This window comes from Xiphophorus maculatus, chromosome 19 (assembly GCF_002775205.1).
Source record: "Xiphophorus maculatus strain JP 163 A chromosome 19, X_maculatus-5.0-male, whole genome shotgun sequence".
Lineage (NCBI taxonomy): Eukaryota > Metazoa > Chordata > Actinopteri > Cyprinodontiformes > Poeciliidae > Xiphophorus > Xiphophorus maculatus.
Window position 1 is genome coordinate 16,908,024 of NC_036461.1, and position 20,565 is coordinate 16,928,588.

The 20,565-nt window shown below is 38.6% G+C and overlaps 1 protein-coding gene across 1 annotated transcript; it reads left to right on the plus strand.

The window, feature by feature from the left end:
* Positions 1-3,331: 3,331 nt before the first annotated feature.
* atg9a (autophagy related 9A) lies at positions 3,332-20,558 on the plus strand. The gene is made up of 20 exons (XM_005798338.2): positions 3,332-3,520; positions 3,832-3,887; positions 4,715-4,862; positions 4,966-5,009; positions 5,102-5,166; positions 5,266-5,415; positions 6,214-6,355; positions 6,513-6,653; positions 6,754-6,874; positions 7,008-7,183; positions 7,272-7,394; positions 8,085-8,272; positions 9,538-9,691; positions 9,836-10,015; positions 10,103-10,315; positions 10,416-10,639; positions 17,152-17,269; positions 17,369-17,633; positions 18,951-19,096; positions 19,188-20,558. Exons 3-20 carry the CDS (start codon positions 4,760-4,762, stop codon positions 19,194-19,196), a joined length of 2,562 nt encoding a protein of 853 aa, XP_005798395.1. The 5' UTR covers positions 3,332-3,520; positions 3,832-3,887; positions 4,715-4,759; the 3' UTR covers positions 19,197-20,558.
* The last annotated feature ends 7 nt before the right edge of the window (positions 20,559-20,565 follow it).

A 20,565-nucleotide genomic window follows, 5' to 3' on the forward strand; every position in this document is an offset into this window, starting at 1 on the left:
AAATGTGGCTAAACTTACCACCAAGCATTGTGCACATGTATCTCAATGAGGTCTGAGTGAGTGTGTGAGCAGACATCGTATGTTGCATGTGCTAAAAGGCATCACTCACGACGCCACGGGCAATCAGTTTTACGACCGCAGGGTCCATAAATCTCTCCTCGTTTATTGCTCTCCTCATCCAGTTTCTCGCCTTCTGTGAACCCCCTTGTCTTTCACTGCAGGCACATCCATTAAAGGATGTTAGAGAAAGCATGCTATTATTTAAAAAATAGAAGAAAAACCCTCCTGGTGAAATGGCTGTAATAATAATCAACTACTCGTTTTAATATCTAACTGGGAAAGCCAGACAACACTGCCCAAGTTCTAGGAGATAAGTCTGACTTCTCTAAATTATTAGAAAAATTTCGAGGCTTGTGCCGTTTCAATTTTGTTCACATTGGGATGACTTTACTGATGATTTGACACATCATATTACTGTTAGTTTTTCTTAAAATAGACATTTGTGCACATTTTTATGTGTTCTTTCGTATTTTTGTTTTAACCCCTGAGTCAGGTTGTGGCAAAAGATGTAAAAAACAAAAAAATAACATGTAATGAAGCAAGAATCACATCTATTTTCTGTTACACAGATAAACGAGTGAAGACAATGAGAAAAGAAATAACTTGCCTTTTACCATGGGAAAACCTTCAGGACAAAAAGACTCAGGGAGGAAGGTTGTCTAGCCAGGTAAGGATTGAAGTTGAAAGAAAAAGACAACGAAAAGAAGGATATGTTCAGCCCTGGAGATTCAGACACAAAGAAAAGTAAAGGGAGCACAAATATAAGTTACAGTATAGAGAAATACAATTACACTGAACATTTTACAATTGCCACATTAAAGCATCACCTAAGACTATTTTTTTCAGAAACAAAGGTTTACAGCTAAAACATGAGAATATCAGACTTTTGAATCCACCCTGGAAAAGTAATATGAAAGGTCCTTTTACTTTTTGAAGGTTTTTATTGACAGACCTTAGTCATACAACGATTTGTGCATATTATTTCCTTATTTAGAATTTTCTAATTAATGAAAATTAAAATACAAGAAAAACCTTTATTTGTGAGCTTGTATCGGAAGGTCTACTTGATTTATTTTAAAGTCTCTTAAAACATTTAAAGCTGTGCATCACTCACTCAATCGAAATGAAAAAAACTGTCTTACTGTAAACAAATTGCTTTACAGTCAAATTTTGCATGTGAAAGAGAAAAATAAATATAACGATGGGTGACTTTTGTTTGTGTCCACCAGGGAGCAATCAATCTCACAATGTGATGACCTTTAAACTTCAAACGTCTTCAAAGTTTTAACATTTCAAATAGCATTGTGTTGTGATGAGGGGTCTCTGATTAACCTTTGATGGCCTGCTTTTAAACGGTTATTAGTATCTTCCAATTGAAAGCTGCATAATTAAACACTAGATTTGTCTTTTATAAGATTTTTTAAAATGCTGCAGAGGGTGCAGGGTGCCAACAGGATCCAAAGATCCAAGGTTTAGGCAACCATGTGGGATGTCTTATTTTTGCTATTTGATGCAAATATGTAAATAATTAAACATTAATTAAAATGTTTACCTGAACCAGGAAATATGCTGCTAAAAATACATATTTACGTTTGTCCCTCAATTACAAATTTTGGATTGTTTAAATACGTACATGAAGGTATTACAGTTGGGTCTACCTAAGAGGCACCAGCATTCAAATGAAAACAAGCAATGATTAAACTTAAGTTTAAGGTAAATAGTCCAACATGAACTGCATTGAGATTTTGTCATATGCAGGAAAGGGTTTAATCTAATTAAACTGCTTGTAAAGATGATCTCATCCCAATTCCCTAATCTATGAAGCACCCCCTACATACATACATGCCACACCCTGCCCCCACCCTTCTGCACCCCTCCCCTCCACTGCCCCACCCTCAGCTTTTATAGCACCATGACAGTCATTGGACCAAATCAAGTCGGAGAGCAACCCCCATAATTCCCAACAGGCTGGAAGGTAATTTAATCAGCCAACCATAGACTGCAGCAGCGCACACATGCTCATACACACACACCCAGACCTATGAGTTTAAAATTACTCATCTATTGTGAGCACAAAAAAAGAAAGGATAGTCCGAATAATTAATATATTAACTTACAAGATGTATTACTTTGCAATTACTGTTTAGTTTTTATTGGAAGTCGTAGCAAAAAACTAAACACTGGATTTACTTGATTAAAACCTAATCCTCATCAGAATGGATTAAATTCCCCAGATCAGTATTTAACAGGATTACACAAGCTACCACCTGACTCAAGGCACCTCAACCCTTTTTTTTATTTCCTTGAAGAAGAAAAAAATAGAATATGATATTGAAGGTGTGTGAGGGGAAAAAAAGTGCTGATGTATTTGTAAAGATCAACACTTGTCATTCAATGATTGTCAGACTAAATTTTCAAGCTCAGCACTCAGCCTTCATGCTTATTCCAAAAGCACAACTCATCTTATTACCTTAAATCAAATCTTATCACTTTCACATGCACAAGTATAGTGTTTCATAAACTCCCTTTAAAGTTAATTTATGTGAATGTTCATCAAGACAGAGAGTGAGGTGACTGCGGCTTTGTAAAAACATAGTTTTCGCTTATCTTTACCTCACTTAATTTCAGGGCCCATAACTGATATTTAAAAAAAAAAAAAAAAGTATTCATGTTCAAACGTGAGGGGAAAAAACACATGTTTTAGACATTCAGAAAAAACTGCTTCTACTACAGTCACAGTACAAGATGAAAGCAGAAAACAGCAACAACATGGTTAATGTTTTCATATTTTAAACATAAATGGAAAATCTATATTTCCACTCATCCATATTTGAACAAAAAAATAGAAAGAACTGGATGTATTTCTATTTAAAATTTAGTGCTTTAATATGAAAAAAAATCAACTTGCATATTTCTTATTCTTTGTTTCTCATGTTTCTGAGGGGTTTACTTGAGGAACTAGTGTTCTCATATTTCACAGAAGAATGGCAGACAAAACAAATTAATTAAGAGATTATATATTTTATTAAATAAATTAGACTTGTAATTTCAACATCAGCGTTCTTCCTTACAATTAAAATATTGTAATACTGCCTAATAAACATGTGGTGGCGCTAAATAGTCATTTAAAATCATTTAAATCAGCGCAAAGGGCGAGGAACCACACAGGGCCCGTCTTTGTAGAATTCCTATTGGCCACTGTAGGTTTTGCGTCAGAGGTGCCCTTTTCTGATTGGCTAATGTTCTGCCTGTTAGCTGTGACAGACGTCACACTGCTAGGTGTTTCGAAAATGAAACTGGCTTGTGCCTGACTTCTACTGGGAGGGGAGCGAAAACGAAAATCATAAGGAGTCATCGTATAAAAATCTTCCGGAATTTCACATTTAGACTGACTTAGAGGACAGGCGAGCCCCAGGGTTTGGACTTCATGTTGCCAGAACCGAGAGGGGATATATTTTTGGTAAGGGAGGCAGGCCTGTGCTGTAAAACACGACAGCACTCAGTGCAATGGTACCTTCGAGTGTTGTTTCACATATATACATAGCATTGTCTGTTATGAGGTTTTTGTAACATTTCAAGTTCATTTAGCTGATAGCTGGTTTGCTTATTGCTATAGATAGCCAGTCTTTATTTCCGCCAGTCTTCTGTTGTCATTTTAACCAGAAATAGACAATTTTAGGGGGGGAAAAGGACTCTTCTTCTTTTCACTTATGTTTACGTTTCTAATTTAAGCTTCGCTTTTCTTTCTTTTTTTTTTTTTTTTTACTGTAGCTGGGAATGTTGACTAGCCTCCTGAGCAGGATGAACCACACTTGGCAGGAGTGGATGTAAGTCTGTTTTTGCGTATTTTTCTTACCTCCCTTGAATGTATTTGAGATTTACCTTACTCGGTGTGTTGTTGCCACTTCCTGTTACAGGATGTCGTTATACCTGCATTGAAAACTTCCTTACAGCACATATTGATCCCCCTCTTTACATCACAACATGTGTTAAAATGTTGTTTGAATTAAGACTATTAAAATCTGAATCTTTGTGGGATCCTATTGGTGTTGCTGTCAAATGTTCCATTTGGCATTTGATTTGGTTTTTGTTTCGCTTCAATGTTGTTTCTATGTTAAAATTAAACCACTTTCTATTAACTACCAATTGCAAGTCAATAAAACAGAATTTCAAAGGATAGTGGCAAATATTTAAAAAAACAAAATGTATAACATGTTATAATAGTTCTTATTTGATAGAGCTTGCCAACAACCTTGCATTTTACCAATTGTAGAGTTAAAAGTTTTATTTTTTTAAAAATTAGAACAGTGGGTGTGACTGACTTAGCATCCACACCTAGACTTTCTACATCTTTATTTTGTGGTCAGAAATATTTTCAAACGGCTAAATCAATCCTTTCTGCTGCTATGAGAGAAATGCGTTATCCCTCTTTCAGTCAGCTGACCAACAGTGTGCAGGAAGAGAAAAAGGTGTTTCTCTATGCGCTATAAAAACAAAGAACCTCACACTGGTGTTTTCTCGGGCATCTTATTGAAAGGACTGTCTCCAAAACAAATGACTTGCTTCTTTTTAATAGAAGGTGTAAACCTCTTCCATTTTATTTGACACTTTTCTTCCTATCTGCACAAACTTTGCCTTTCCTCCATGTCTCCAGGCTGTAGCAGAGGCTGCTTTGTGAGACTGAACTAGCTCTACCACCATGGCGCACTTTGAGACCGAGTATCAGCGCCTGGAGGCGTCCTACAGCGACTCGCCTCCCGGCGAGGAGAACCTGCTGATGCACGTGCCTGAGGGAAGCAAATGTATGAGACAAATCGCCCCCCTCTCCCTCTCATATAACACACAAAAGCTGTTTTTCATGTTGCAGAACTTTTGTTTTATTAGTTTGAAATTCTTCTCTTCCAGCTCAGTGGCACCACATAGAAAACCTGGACTTGTTTTTTCAAAGAATATCCTTTTGGTTTTTGAAAACATGTTGAGAATATAAATGCCCATGTATGAGATGCAACTTCTGATGAAATTTGTCCTTAATCTTCTTCACGTCTATAATCTGCACCAGAAGAATGGATTCACCTGCATGCTGTTGGGAGAGATATTTGAGCTGGTGTATGTATCCGATCCATTAAACCATGTCTTACTAGCAGTGTTTAATGCGTCTCAGATATTATTTCTTTATGTCCACGTCTTTGTTACCTCTCTCTGCAGACAGCTGCTATTTGTGGTTGGTTTCACCGTTTTTCTGGCTAACTGTGTGGATTATGACGTCCTCTTTGCCAACAAGTTCGTAAATCACACAGATTCATCTAAAGTCACCTTACCAGATGCAATCCTCCCAATGGATGTTTGCAGTGCCCAGTGAGTACCATGTCTGAATTACACTAGTAAGTTTAGAGTATTTTGCAAGAGCATTTAGACAGCTTGGAATTGCTCCACATTTTTCCACGCTACAACCAAAAACATCAACGGGTTTCAAAAATATTTTACTAATCATCATCTGAAAAGTGGGCCATGCTTTTATCCAAACACATCCCAAAATGAAATCCAGTGCCCGCAGTTCTCTTTGAATGACATCTAGTTGGTGGCAGCATCATGCTGTGGAGTGCTTCTCTCCAGCAGGGAGAGGGAGGCCTTTTTAAAGTTAATGGGAAGATGGATGGATGGATGGAATAAATACAAGCCAGTCATGGAAGTGTGTCCAAAATCTGGCATGGGGGCCTTTTGTGACCCTTGGAATGATGTTGTGGGATCAGCAAAGACTATTGAAAAAGGGTCCAAATTTGACCCATCTGCAAAGGGGTTTGATGATGATCAGTTGTGAACATTTTCATGAATTGGAAAACGTTAGCTTAAATAAAAGTATTCAAAGACACAAATGTTCATGGCTTTCTTTTAACAGGGCAACTTAGTCCAAAGACTAATAGGCAACAGATTTAGTCTGTAGATATGCAAAGGCCTTGGACTTCTACTTGCAACCAAATATGGTACAAAGTGTTGGCTCCGGGGTGTAAAGAATCGTAATAAAATACTTTGAAGTTTCTCGTTGTAATGTGACTTAATGTGGAAAAATTTACGAGTTATAAATCATTTTCTACATGTAAATATAGGCACTTCTTTTTGATTTCTAATAATAAAAGTGGACCTTTTCTCTCTCAGTATCCGAGACAACGCGTTTGTGATCTTTGTTCTGATCATCTCCGGGGTGTTCTGGTTACATCGTTTGGTCAAATTCCTCTACAACGTTTGCTGCTACTGGGAGATCAAATCTTTCTACATCAACGCCCTGAAGATGAGCATGGTGAGGCAGGCAGTTTGTATTTTCTGTTTGTTGCTTCTTAGTGATGTTAGTCCTTCAAAGGTTCGCTGTGTTGACATCAAATACACCCAGCGACGTTTATAATGGTTACACACATTAAAGCCTGACCCGTGACATTTACTGTCCTTTTGCGTTCCAGTCTGAGCTCCCATACGCAACGTGGCAGGAAGTTCAGGCCAGGATCATTGAGATCCAGAAGGAGCACCAGATCTGCATTCATAAGAAAGAGCTGACGGAGCTCGACATTTACCACCGAATCCTTCGCTTCAAAAACTACATGGTGTGTACATTTATCACTCATTAATGTAGAAAGCGTTTGTTTTCAAACACAATCGAAAGCTGTGAGTTCATCCGAAACATGTCTTCCTTTACTTCTCTAGGTTGCTATGGTGAATAAATCCCTCCTTCCTGTGCGATTTCGGCTTCCTGTGCTGGGAGACAGTGTTTTCTACACCCGGGGTCTCAAATACAACTTTGAGCTCATCTTCTTTTGGGGACCAGGTGCGTGAAGTCTTTCTCTAAACATTCATGTCGCATTTATATGCATCCGAATTTACCAACATATGGACATGGTTAAAAGGTTTTGAATTTCAATCGAAGCTCTTATGTTACTTTCATTTTTTTTTTTATTTAGGCTCCCTATTTGAGAATGAGTGGAGTCTGAAGCAAGAGTATAAGAGAGGAGGCAACAGGCTGGAGCTTGCAGATAGGCTGGCATCTCGTATCCTGTGGATTGGGATTGCAAACCTGCTGCTGTGTCCAGTCATCCTGGTGTGGCAGATTCTGTATGCCTTCTTTAGTTACACTGAGGTACAAAGCTAAAACATCCACTTTAGCAAACTCTTACAAGGTTTAGTTTGTTTTTAATCATAAATGTTGTTTGTTTTTTTGTATGAAGATAATCAAGCGAGAGCCTGGATCTTTGGGGGCAAGATGCTGGTCTCTTTACGGTCGATGTTACCTGCGTCATTTCAACGAGCTGGATCACGAGCTCATGTCCCGCCTCAGTAAAGGCTACAAGGTCAGGACAGCGCCTCACCTCACAAACATCCCAAAAACAATCTGAAATCAATGTTCTTTAAAGCAGTTGTTCTCAATCCCTGTTCTCTTGTGTACATTTCTTCACAAATCTAATCAAAAATGGAGTAAAAAGAAAAAAAATCTCCATCTCGCATTTGTTTTGGTCCTATTGACCCAGAATGCCCTGTGCTATTATCCGCTTCTTGCTTTTGAAGGGGTTTCCGGACCTCCTGCATCCACATAAACATTCAAACCACTCTACGGCGCACTTTAATCGAACCAAGACTTAGGTTTTTAGACTGATCAGAGTTGCGCATTCATACGTCCTCAAACGGACATGTGCTTCTAGAAAAATGAACTGGGGTTTGATAAAAGTGGACTAAACAGGGCTGGTGTGAATGCACCCTCATATTTCAGATGCGTTTCTGCTTAAGCACACCCTATTCAAATGACGCCATCCCTCTTCACCGTTCCTCCGAGTTCTGTAGAATCCTGATAATCGCTTGTCAATTTAAGTCAGGTGTGGAGCAGCTTGGAAACAACTAAAGCATGCAGGACAGCTTGCCCTAGAGAGCTGGAGTGAGAACCAATGCTTTAGAATAAATAAGAGGGTGTCGAGTGAAGTTAATAATTAATCCTGTTCTCTTTTCTTCTCTTCCTGTTCTTCATCCTTTGTTATCTTTACATCCAGGCTGCATCCAAGTACATGAACTGCTTCCTTTCTCCCCTGCTGACAGTCGTTGCCAAGAATGTGGCGTTTTTCGCCGGCTCCCTTCTGGCCGTTCTCATTGCTCTGACCATCTACGACGAGGATGTTCTCGCAGTGGAACATGTCCTCTCATCTCTCACGCTGCTTGGAGTCTGCATAACAATTTGTAGGTAAGAATAAGAAAAGTGAGCCTGTACATACACAACACCTGTTTTTACTTTTGTTGTTAGTAATTATTGTGGCATGTACATTGATTTGCAAAAGTGTTTTGATTTTTTTTTTGTTTTTTTTGGGAGTCACAAATCTCAATGCACTGTATTGATGAGCAATTTCTAAATCCAAAATGATAAGAAAAATGAGAGAATCATCCAAGAGGCTTATGGTAACTCTGGAGGAGCTGCAGAGATTCACAAGCTTACAGTATATGGGTGAATCTGCCCACTGGAAGAATATTACTTGTGCAGGCTATAAATTAGTGCTTGTGACCGAAAAGTAACACTGCACTGCACCCTGAACTCACCATCGTCATTGTGGAACACCTTTCTGTTCCAATGGATTTTCTTCAACAACAAATGAAGGTTAATTGGTTTCTCTAAATTCTCCCTAGGTGTGAATGTGTGTGTGCATGGTTGTTTGTCCTGTATGTCTCTGTGTTGCCCTGCGACAGACTGGCGACCTGTCCAGGGTGTACCCCGCCTCTCGTCCGGAACGTAGCTGGAGACAGGCACCAGCAACCCTCCCGACCCCACTTGGGACAAAGGGTGAACAGAAGATGGATGGATGGATGGATGGATGGATGGATGAACAAATGAATACAGAATAGAATTAAATAAAAACAGCAATTCTGAAATATAATCCGTTATAGGGCCAATGGAATGATTTAGATCAAATAATAGTCTTGTGTTGCTGTGGCCTAGTCAAAGTCCAGGGGCGAAAAAAAAAGAGAATTACTTAAATTGATGTCCACATGTTCTCCTTTTCCGGTCTGACTGAGTTTAAGCTTGTTTGCAACGTTGCATGGAAGTAAACCTACTCAGTCTTACTATATAAAGCACTTATATAGTACTTTTGTAAAGCACTATATAAATTTCCTTCCACTTCTACAATTGTGCACAACTTTTGAGTTGGTTTATCACATAAAATCCCATTAAAATGATTTGGAGTTTTTTGGTTTGTCATGTGGCCAAATGTGAAAAATCTTACAAACCAGCGTACAGATCTTTAGTCTCTGGCTGAATTTGGGGTCCTAAAAGGAAAAAAAAAACAACTTTTGTATCTACAGTCATATACACCCAAGTATATTTTATGTAAGAGTTTAGTTTTTACTCTTATTTCACTTGTTAGTGGTTAAACTTCACTAATCATTTACTTTATAATTAATGTCCAGTATGTTTGTAACATAGTAATTTTCTTCAACCTGTTTCTCTCTCTTCAGGTCATTTATTCCTGATAAGCATATGGTGTTTTGTCCGGAACAGCTGCTGCGGGTCATCCTGGCTCACATCCACTACATGCCTGACCACTGGCAGGGCAATGCCCACAGATATGAGACCCGAGACCAGTTCTCCCAGCTCTTCCAGTACAAAGCTGTAAGTGGGAAAACAATATCCAGGATTAGATGTCAAGTGTCTGAACTCACTGATCCAACAGTACAATGCAGGTCACACCTTCCCAAGGAAGCTTTGTCTGATGTAATTTGAGTTTTAGTCCATCAACATTTTTCTCACCTGCAGGTGTTTATTCTTGAGGAGCTCCTAAGTCCAGTAGTGACTCCCATCATTCTTATCTTCTGCCTGAGGAGGAAGTCTCTGGAGATCATTGATTTCTTTAGGAATTTCACGGTGGAGGTGATCGGGGTGGGGGACACCTGCTCGTTTGCCCAGATGGACATCAGGCAGCATGGACATCCAGCGGTGAGGCTCATCCTGACAAGCGTCAGAAGTGCTTACATCCGAGTCGTGCAGCAGCCGATTGATTGGTGTTTGATTTCTACTCTGCAGTGGATGTCGGAGGGAAAGACCGAGGCATCCATCTACCAGCAGGCGGAGGATGGGAAGACGGAATTATCGCTGATGCACTTCGCCATCACCAACCCACATTGGCAGCCTCCTAGAGAGACGACACACTTCATCAGTCAGCTGAAAGAGCGAGTCCACAGGGAGGCTGCGGGGGCCTCCTCTGAAACACATCCGCTCTCCTTGTCAGAATCTGAAGTAGGGTCATAAACAAAGCGATATCTCTGTGGTGATGTCTGAACTCTCTACAGTTAATTACTAATTTAATTTTTTTCCCTTTTTTTTTTCTTACTTGTAGCCAAGAAGTCTTGTTGCAAACATCTTGGCAGGTCCCTCCACACTGGGCTCCGTTCATTTTGCCTGCGACAGTTCTTTAACCAACAATGCAGTTACTGGAATGCCCAGCGCGGCAACGGCCCTGCGCTCTCTCTCGCCGATCAGCAGCAGCCTTCACCTCAGAGGCAGTTTGAGTGCTGCTCATAGAGCGAGTGGCTTTACTGGCAGAGCAATGACAGGGTCTGGGTAAGTAAGCACAATGTTCAAATCAGCCAGAAATGCTGATATCTACAAAGCCTTGCAAAAGTATTCACACCCCTTGAATCTTTTTCATGTTACAGCCACAAACTCCAATGTATATGAATAGCATGTCATGTAGAAGACCAAGACAAAGTGGAGAAAAAAATTAACCTGGAAGTAGAATAATACAGAGTTTTCATTTATTTTAGAAAATAGAAGGCTGGCTTCCGGTTTGAACGTCATCGTGATGGCCGCGCTGTGAACGGGCTCCCGAGAGAACCTAAGAAATTGAAAACCCAACCCCACTTAAACGACGAAAACATACCTATAAAGGTGAAAAAGAACTGGGGTGAGCGAAATACTTCAAAACCGATGCTTTATAACGCCAATAAGCGGACGTTTAAAGTCGAGAAAATATTGCTAGCATTTTAGCTAATGCCAACTGCTATTCATCTCAAACCTCCGGTTTGAAAAATTACCGCTGCACTTTTTGACCTGAACTAAACAAACAACAGTGATACTATGGCTGAATGGGAGACGGTATTGCAGGAATTAAGAGGCTTCCGACAGGAAAATAATGCGCATTTGGGGGAAATAAAAGAAGAAATTCGAAAGATGAACACCAGACTAGACGAGGCTGAGGACCGGATTGAAAAAGCGGAGGAGAGGATTTTAACCACGGAGGACGCCGTCACTGAAATAATAAAGCTACAGATAAAGCTGGAGGATAAACTAATGGACCTAGAAAGCCGTACACGAAGAGAGAACATACGCATTTATGGCGTACCCGAGGCGGCAGAACGGGACTCGGCATCAATGGGTGACTTTGTGGAGAAGTTGCTCCGTGAGGGCTTGGCGCTGTCCCAAGACGAGCTCGACATACACATTGAACGGGCTCACCGCTCTCTAGGCCCTCCGCCTCCAAGCGACGCTCCCCCGCGATCTATTGTTGTGAAATTCCTCAGTTTTAAAACCAAAGAACTTCTCCTTCGCAAGGCATGGCAGAAAAGAGGATTTACCTGGAACGGCAAGCAAGTGAATTTGGACCATGACTATCCCCCTCTGATTTTGAAAAAACGAAGAGAATACGCAGACGTGCGCAAGATTCTGAAGGAGCAGCAAATCCCCTTTCAGACTCTCTTTCCTGCCCGGCTGAGGGTGAAATATGGAGAGGAAACAAAGATCTACAATACAGTGGTGGAAGCTACTGAAGACATGTCCAGTAGAGGCTACGCTGTGCGGGTCGTTAAGTCACCAGAAACGGCCCTGGAACATCTGAAGCAGCTGACCTGGAGCAGAGTACGCGGCGGACAGGGGAGTGGGCCAGCAAACAAGAGGCGGGACCCCGCAGCCGGCTACAAAGAAAAACTTAGAGCCTTCAAGAGGTCTTCTCCCACGCACAAGGAAAATTAAGGTTTATCCACTCTGTTACTAATAATCAAGACTTGTATTTGGTTTATGAAGTACTATAAGTAAATATGGCAGGTTTCTCGCGGTGCTCTTTACACTGAGACCATAGCCACCAAGGGCCCCTTCACTAACTGATGAAGAAGCTGCCTCTGGAGGTGAAGCAGGGTTCTCATTTGAGACCCCCACCTTGGAAGTCAAGAGTTCAGTTTGAGTTTTGTTTGTTCTTAATGTTAACTTTTTTATATGTTCTATGTTCAGTGTTTTTAAGAGTGAGCGGGGAACCCAATAATCTTTGTGATATAATTAAGAAATATAAGTTAGATGAGTAGCAGGTTGATAAAATTGGTGTCAAACAACATTAATGGTTTACATAGTCCAGTAAAAAGGCAGAAAGTCCTATCTAAATTTAAGAGAGACAAAACCCAAATTGTTTTATTGCAGGAAACACATCTACCGGATAGCGAGCATGTTAAATTAAACAAGATGGGTTTTAAACATGTGTTTTTTTCTTCCCACAGTTCTGGGAGGCGAAGGGGAGTGGCAATTTTGTTATCTGGAACTCTTAACTATGAACACATATCAGAGTACAAAGATAAAGAAGGTCGCTACATAATGATTACGGGCAGGATTGATGGTACCATGACCACCATCCTGAATATATACATTCCACCGGGCAGTGATTGGTCCCTGTATAGACAGGTTCTCGAAATTGCAACAACGAAGAGTCAGGGAACTTTAATATGCGGTGGTGACTTCAATATTTTATTAAACACCAAATTTGATTCTTCTAGTGGGAAAGGCGATGGACGAAATATTGGTAGGAGGATGGGACACCTCATGGACGATTTAGGATTAGTTGATGTATGGCGAGAACATCACCCAACTAATAGAGAATACACCCACTTCTCTCACCCTCATAACTTATATTCTAGGTTAGATTACATTCTTACGTTCAAGAATGATTTATCTAAAATTAAAACCTGTGAAATCGGTCCATGTACAATCTCTGACCATAATCCAGTTTATGCTGATATTTGTCTGAACAGGAAAAATAGATCTACATTATGGAGGATGAACACAAATATTTTAAACTACCCAAACATTAAAGAGAATTTAAAAAAAGAAATAGAAAATTATTTAGCTCAAAATGATAATGAGGAGGTGTCACCGGGAATATTATGGGATGCAATGAAGGCAGTGATTAGAGGGAAAATAATTAGTATATCCACCCACTTAAAAAAAGAAAACATACAAAAACATAAATACCTGGAAGATAAATTGTTAAAACTGCAACACGAACACTCTGTGACTATGAACGACAGCATTAAATCGGATATGGTAAAATTTAAAAAAGAATTAGATGACCTAAACATGGTTGAAGTACAGAAAAAAATAATTTTTAACAAACAGCAGTATTGTGATGTTGGCGGGAAATCATTAAAACTTCTTTCATATAAACTCAGAAAGCAGCAAGCAGAGAGGACTATACACAAAATAAGAAATCCTTTAGATGGCCAATTAGAAACCGAAGAGGAGAAAATTCAACAATGTTTTCAGAACTATTACAGAAAACTTTACTCCCAAACCCATGTAGATAATAATCAAGAAGTTAATACTTTTCTGTCTAAATTGGAGCTACCAACAGTGACGGAGGAACAAAATAAATTGTTAGTATCCACAATAACCAGTGAAGAAATTCACTCGGCAATTAAAAGACTAAAAGGGGGTAAAATGGCAGGGTCAGATGGATTTGGCCCAGAATGGTATAAAATAATGCAGGATCATTTGACTCCCACCTTGCAGAAAACATTTAATTGGGTAATGAAGGGAAAAATTGTACCCCCGTCATGGAAAGAAGCAATAATCTCTATAATTAAGAAAGAAGGAAAAGATAACCTAAATTGTAGCAACTACCGCCCAATCAGTGTATTAAATATTGATTATAAGCTGTTCACTTCCATCATCTCTAAGAGACTTGAAACTATCCTACCAGGACTAATACATAATGATCAAACAGGCTTTATTAAACATCGACAAACTCAAGATAACATTAGGAAAGTTTTACATATTATGAACCAGGTTCACAGACAAAAAATAGAGACTTTAGTGCTAAGTTTAGACGCCGAAAAGGCATTTGATTCTGTGAGGTGGTCCTTTTTATATCAGGTTCTTGAGAGATTTGGATTTGATAAATCTATAATAAATACTATATCTGGGTTGTATGATAAACCAACAGCCAAAATCAAAATTAATGGAGACCTTACTGAATCATTCATACTCGAGCGAGGTACTCGACAGGGTTGCTGTTTGTCGCCACTCCTCTTCGCCTTGTTTATAGAACCATTGAGCCAATGGATCAGACAAAGACGGGATATAATTGGAATAAGGACCATAGGAGGCGAGCAAAAATTGGCATTATTTGCTGATGACTTGTTGCTTGTTATGTCTCATCCTAATCTGGTTCTCCCCAAATTAATGAAAATCTTATCAGATTTCGGTTTATACTCAGGGTACAAGGTTAATGTGAACAAAACACAGGTACTAACGGTGAATTATGACCCACCAACTGAAATTAAAAATTGCTATAAATGGGAATGGGAGGCAAATAGTATTAGGTATCTGGGGGTGGTGATCCATCGTGACCCTAATGAAATGTTTGAAGCCAATTATGCCCCCTTGAACATAGCCATAAAGTCAGATATCCAAAGATGGAACGCCATACCTTTCTTAGACCTGCACTCCAGGATTGAGTCAGTTAAATTAAACATTCTCCCCCGATTTTTGTATTTATTTCAATCCCTACCAGTTCCCGTACCGTCAAAACAATTTGTAGAATGGGATAAGATGCTGTCCAAATACATTTGGAAAGGGAAAAAAGCCAGAGTCAAATACAAAACTCTACAATTAAAAAAGGAAAAAGGGGGTTGTGGGCTTCCATGTTTACGAGAATATTTTTGTGCAGCTCAGTTGAGACCTTTGATATGTTTGTGCTGTCCGGATTACACTGCAGGATGGAAAAATGTGGAAGGGGAAACGGTCAAAACAATGCCGATTAAAGCCATAATAGCTGACACAAAATTACAGAGTAAAATTAATTTGGCAGATGAACCTATATCACAAGTAATGATATCTGCATGGAATGAAGCAATTAGAATCTGTGGTTTAGAAAATGCCTCTAAACTCTTAAGATGGTGCGCTTATGACTCGGATTTCCTCCCAAATCAACATGACGATAGATTCAAGAAGTGGATTTCAAAAGGCCTAACTAATTACTATTCTTTTGTCCATAAAGGGACGTTCCAATGTTTTGAAACCCTGAAAAGAAAACATGATTTATGTGCAGATGACTTTTTTAGATTTTTACAGGTCAGAAATTATTTTAATAAAGAGCTAAAAGTACATTTACATAATTTGAGATTTGTGGAAACGTTTATATTACTAACTAAATCAAAACCAGGTAAAACTATTTCCAGGTTATATGACGCCATCCTGCGGTGTAAGAAAGACAGCACTGATTATATTAAAGTGAAGTGGGAAAAAGAAGCCAGCCTGACAATCTCAGAAGATGATTGGGGCCACATCTGTAAGATACCATGGACAACAACAAGATCGAAGGTTTGGCATGAATTCTGCTGGAAAAATATTATAAGATTTTTCATAACCCCAAAGCAGAAACGATACCAGGGAAGGGGTTTTACCTGCTGGAGATGTGGAAGGGATGACGCCAATCATTTCCATATTTTCTGGGACTGCCAAACCATCCAGCAATATTGGTCTCAAATCCATAATCATTTACAGAACATCTTCACTGCTAATTTTCCTTTAACTTTTGAATGCATATTTTTATGTAACATACTGGTTGACAAACTGAACCACAACGATCAAAAACTTCTGTTCATTTTACTGGCCGGGAGCAAAAAGGCCCTTACAAGGAAATGGCTTAAACGGGAACCTCCAACAACTGATGACTGGATAAATGTAGTGAAAGAGATCTATGTACTGGAGAGACTATCTTTTTCCATTAATGTGCAGAAAGATACTTTCTACAAGATATGGTCAAAGTGGACAGAATATGTCAAACCTGTTGTGTCTGATTTTTCGTAAACCTTGCTGTCATTCAGATTTATGCTCTAATTTGATATGTCAATTATGGGTTGGTACTCAGGCCGCCCCGCCGCTCCCATTCAAGTTTTGGTTTTTTGTTTGTTTTTTTTGTTTTTTTCTCTCTCTCTTGTCTAAATTAGAAAACAGAGGAAGCATGTAAAAATGTGAATGTAATCGGTGTAATTATATAATTGTATTGTAATGTGCTTTCTCAATAAAAATGTTAATATAAAAAAAAAAAAAGAAAATAGAAGGCTAAGAAGTTCAGTGGGCTTTTGTATTCTGCACAGTTGACTCTGATACCCCAAAATAAAATTTATTGGAGACAACTCCCTTCAGAAGTCACATTTTAGTAGTAAATAGTCCACCAGTATGCAATATAATCTCAATTAAAAAAACATCTGCTCTCTGAGGAGTTCAAAGGTTTGTTAAAGAACAAACTGTATCACGACGACCCATTGAAACAGAGATTTAAGTATTTTAGAATTGCCAAATAGTCAGTGCAGTGAAAGGTGGTTTTGACTAAATTCAGATTTTCATCAGTGACATTTTTTTTGAAAATTTATCAGTACTTTGTGTTGGTCTACCACATAAAATCCCCTAAAAATAAGCTGCAGTTTAAGGTTGTAATGTAACTAAATGTAAACCGGCTCAAGAGTTTGGAATGTAAAATTTGAACAAATAATGAAAGGGTGATATTATAGGTAAATATTTTGATGGCAGTGGTGGTTGTGATAAACCTTTGTCTGTTTTACTTGCACTACCAACTCTCTGTGACCTTTAGCATCTTAGGCATCGTAATGTGTCACATGTGGGCATATTCCGCACCAATATTCCAGCTAGCTGTGACTATGATGGATTTGTAAAAAAATGTAAGCCCTATCAAGTAGTTTGAATACTTTGCAAAGTACTGATCTATCTTCCTTTCTGTTGTTCAACAACTTACCTTTTTATTCCCTTGTTCTTCTTATTTTATCCCCGTTTTTACTCTCTCTGTTGTTAAGAACTGATGCCCGAACTGTGAGCTCAGGCAGCAGCGCATGGGAGGGTCAGCTCTCTAGTTTAGTCCTGTCAGAGTATGCCTCGACCGAAATGAGCATTCATGCACTTTACATGCATGAGGTAAGTCTGTATGCTTGCCCATGTTAAGACGAATTATCAACCCATTTAATGACTATTTCAATCAACATAAACTCGTGTCTTGTTTTGTTTTTCGCCAAGCTTCATAAGCAGCAGTCCCGTGGTGATCTGTCCCGTCACACGTGGCACAGGCAGGAGAGCGACGAAAGCAGCGACAGCATCCCTGATGAAGTGAGGAGCGAGCCGAACACTCGCTCCCAAAATTTCCCACGCTCGCAAACCTTCCCCGCCACGCTTCCGAGTCCCGGTGCCAGTTCCGCTTCAGCCACCAGCGGCACCAACAAGGGTCATGATGGGGAAAAGGCACAGAGCAGCAGTCAGAGGCGTCACAGTGGGCCCGCCGCAGGTGTCTGTCACTATCCACTGTTACTTCTAAAAATGTTTCATTTTTTAAAGCCATTGCTCCAAGTTTACTCTTACCATTGTCAATTGGGTCACTGAAATGAAAGTATTCTGATCTTTAAGCTGCTTGAAGGTTCTGCTACTTGGTATTAGCCAGCATGCCATGCAACATCTTTTTGTGTGCACACCACACAAATCATGTTTTGTTGATCTAACAAAGTGTTAGAAAGGACATAATCACAAGAGAGTGCAGTGGAAATACAGGTCATTAAAAATGATGCAGTTTAAAGCAAAAGTCCTATGTTATTGAAGCAGGAGAATATTTTTATAATAGTTTTGTCCACATTAAGTAGAACCAGATTGTCTGTTACAAGATATTAACAAGTCAATATTTGGTTTCTATCATTTTTATTTTTATTTTTGTGATATACAGTATGTTACTTGGATGCATCAAAACCAATATACCAGATGGTATATGGACAAAAAGACTAGAAAAGAATATTACAGCCTTTGTTTTTAAACATGTAAATACACTAATTTAAAGGAGCAAAATGAAGTGCTTCAACTCAAATTTAAAATTTAGCTTATAATTAGAAAATTCTGAAGTATTGAGGGGAAACAATTAACATGTCAACAAACAGAGTAAATAAACTACATTGAGAACTTGGTTTTTCTTCATAATCGGAATATTCAGAACATGTTTTTCTTGCCTGGTGTGGCCAAAAGATTCAATCAAATTTCATTTGGGTAATTGGCTTTAATAGAGTTTTGTACAGAAGTCCAGCTAAAATCTACCAGTTTCCCTTTGGTTCTAGCAGAGAGTGTATGGACAATATGCAAGTACCAAATACTTGGTACTTATATTTTGTCCATGCAAATATTTACAAATAAGATGGATAAAAATGATTTGGAAGAAGTGATCTCTTGAAGGAAGGAGTCTCATATTTTTTCATTCTTTTGAGAGGATGACTGAAGACTAATTCTGAAATTTCTCAGGGGTCTGCTTGCCGTTTAACCAGAATACTTTTTGTCACTGAAAAGGTAGTCGGTGTGGATCACTTTAACTCTAAAAATTTAAATGCAGTTGTCAAAAGTTTTCTTTTGGCAATTTTCAGATTTCCACACCCAACTTTGTGGTTTGTGGCTACCAAACGGTCATGCATTTTTAGTCTGTAATACCCAGAAAGAAAAACATTCAATTCTAGTATTAGAGCGGTGGGGCAAGTGATAAAGGTTTAGCTGGCAACTTGGCAGGTTCCATAAATATAGTTCTCATCTAGAGTTTCTTCTTAACTACCTTCTCTTTAACTTTACTTGCAAGACCATTTTGGTACTGCCGGAAAGGTTGTGAGGACGGCCCGTGTGCCAATGGGTGGATGGGCAGAGGACGGTAAAGCTTCTTCAAGACATCATGAGCCTGTGCAAGAGGAAACTTCAGAGGATGAGCTGCCTCCTCACATACACAAAGTAAATGCTCTTTGATTGGCAGAACTTAGCAGCCATTTTGCCTGCATGTTTGTATTAATAATATATTTGTCCTCTGTTTGTTTTGTTTTAGGTTACATAAGCCATATGAAGAAATACCATTACAGTTAACTGAACACTCATCCTCGTCCTTCTGCATACCTGTACACTGGCTTGAAATCTGAAGTAAAATCTAATCTAATACTAATAAATACAGCTGGATGTTATAACATTTTGACTTTTCTGTAGCAGGTGGCATGAAACTGCATTCACCACAGGAGTGACTGCAGGATCAAGTTATTTTCTATAGCAAGTCAATGGCAGACTACACTAAGCATTTTTATGATGTCATATGATTACAAATAAAATTCATTGTGTTATTGCAATGTAAGGGAAAAAAATGTAAAGACTCAGGACTGTAGGAAGCATCCAATATTAATCCAGACTTGGTTCTTAATTGCTCACTCTTTTCTAAATCTGAAAGAATGATTCTCTAAATCAATAACAAAAGTACAGCATGTGCTCAGAATGATTCCAGCAAAACAAGATCTCTGATTTTTTTTTAAAGATAAAACTGTAATGTCTATGTATGTTCTTGTACTAAATAACAGGAAGATGTGCATTATTTATACCCTGTTCTCTGTATTTTGACTTACATTTGACCTTTTTGCAAAAACTAATGTAAGATAATTGACATACTTTCAACCATATTTTGAATTATCTCTACGTGTGTATTTTTACAATTTAATTTTTCAAAAAAAACTTTTTCATAAATGTGGTTTAGTTTGAACAGATTGATTCTTGTTAAGATGATTATTTAAACAGAGCAGCAGCCTCCTGTGTGAACATATGCACATTTTAGACAATTATATGGTTAGTCCACAATAAAAAACTGAATGTTATATTTAGAGATTTCTTAGGACTGCAGGTTTTGTTTTGACATGACCCAAATTTTCTTTTTGTATTAAGTAGCCCTAAATGCAACTGCATGAGAAGAGTTTAAACAACATCACTCCTCCTGCACCAAATCTTTACTATTCACTATTTACTGTTCTGTCTTCTTATCACTTGGAAAATATGGGAAATGAGGAATTGCACTTTAATAATTTCTTAGGAAATCTATGTTTGGATTGTTTTATATGCTATGTTTTGTATATTTTAAGTTATTTCATGTGTTAAATTGATGTGCCATGATGAGCGGCTGCTTTGAATTAAGTATGTGCCTAACCATGAGCACTGGTGTTTAAAACTCCTTAACTTTCACCCTCAAAATGTTTATAAATCAATGGTGTTCATGAGGACACGGTGTCATCATGACAGTCGAGGGGTTAAAAAGAACAATGTAATAATAAGGAACATGCATAGATGCAGGCTAATTGAAGGAATAATAGTTGATGTCTGTTTTATAGATGCTGTATAATATTTTGTACAGTTGTAAATTAATCTATTAAAGACATGGCAATTACTCTGTG

Bases quoted from the DNA above. Each gene is read 5' to 3' on its own strand.
- atg9a (XM_005798338.2), top strand. From the start codon at position 4,760: ATGGCGCACTTTGAGACCGAGTATCAGCGCCTGGAGGCGTCCTACAGC. The intron at 7,184-7,271 runs GTACAAAGCTAA...TTTTGTATGAAG, and splicing joins CCTTCTTTAGTTACACTGAG to ATAATCAAGCGAGAGCCTGG. The intron at 17,270-17,368 runs GTAAGTCTGTAT...TTTTTCGCCAAG, and splicing joins ATGCACTTTACATGCATGAG to CTTCATAAGCAGCAGTCCCG.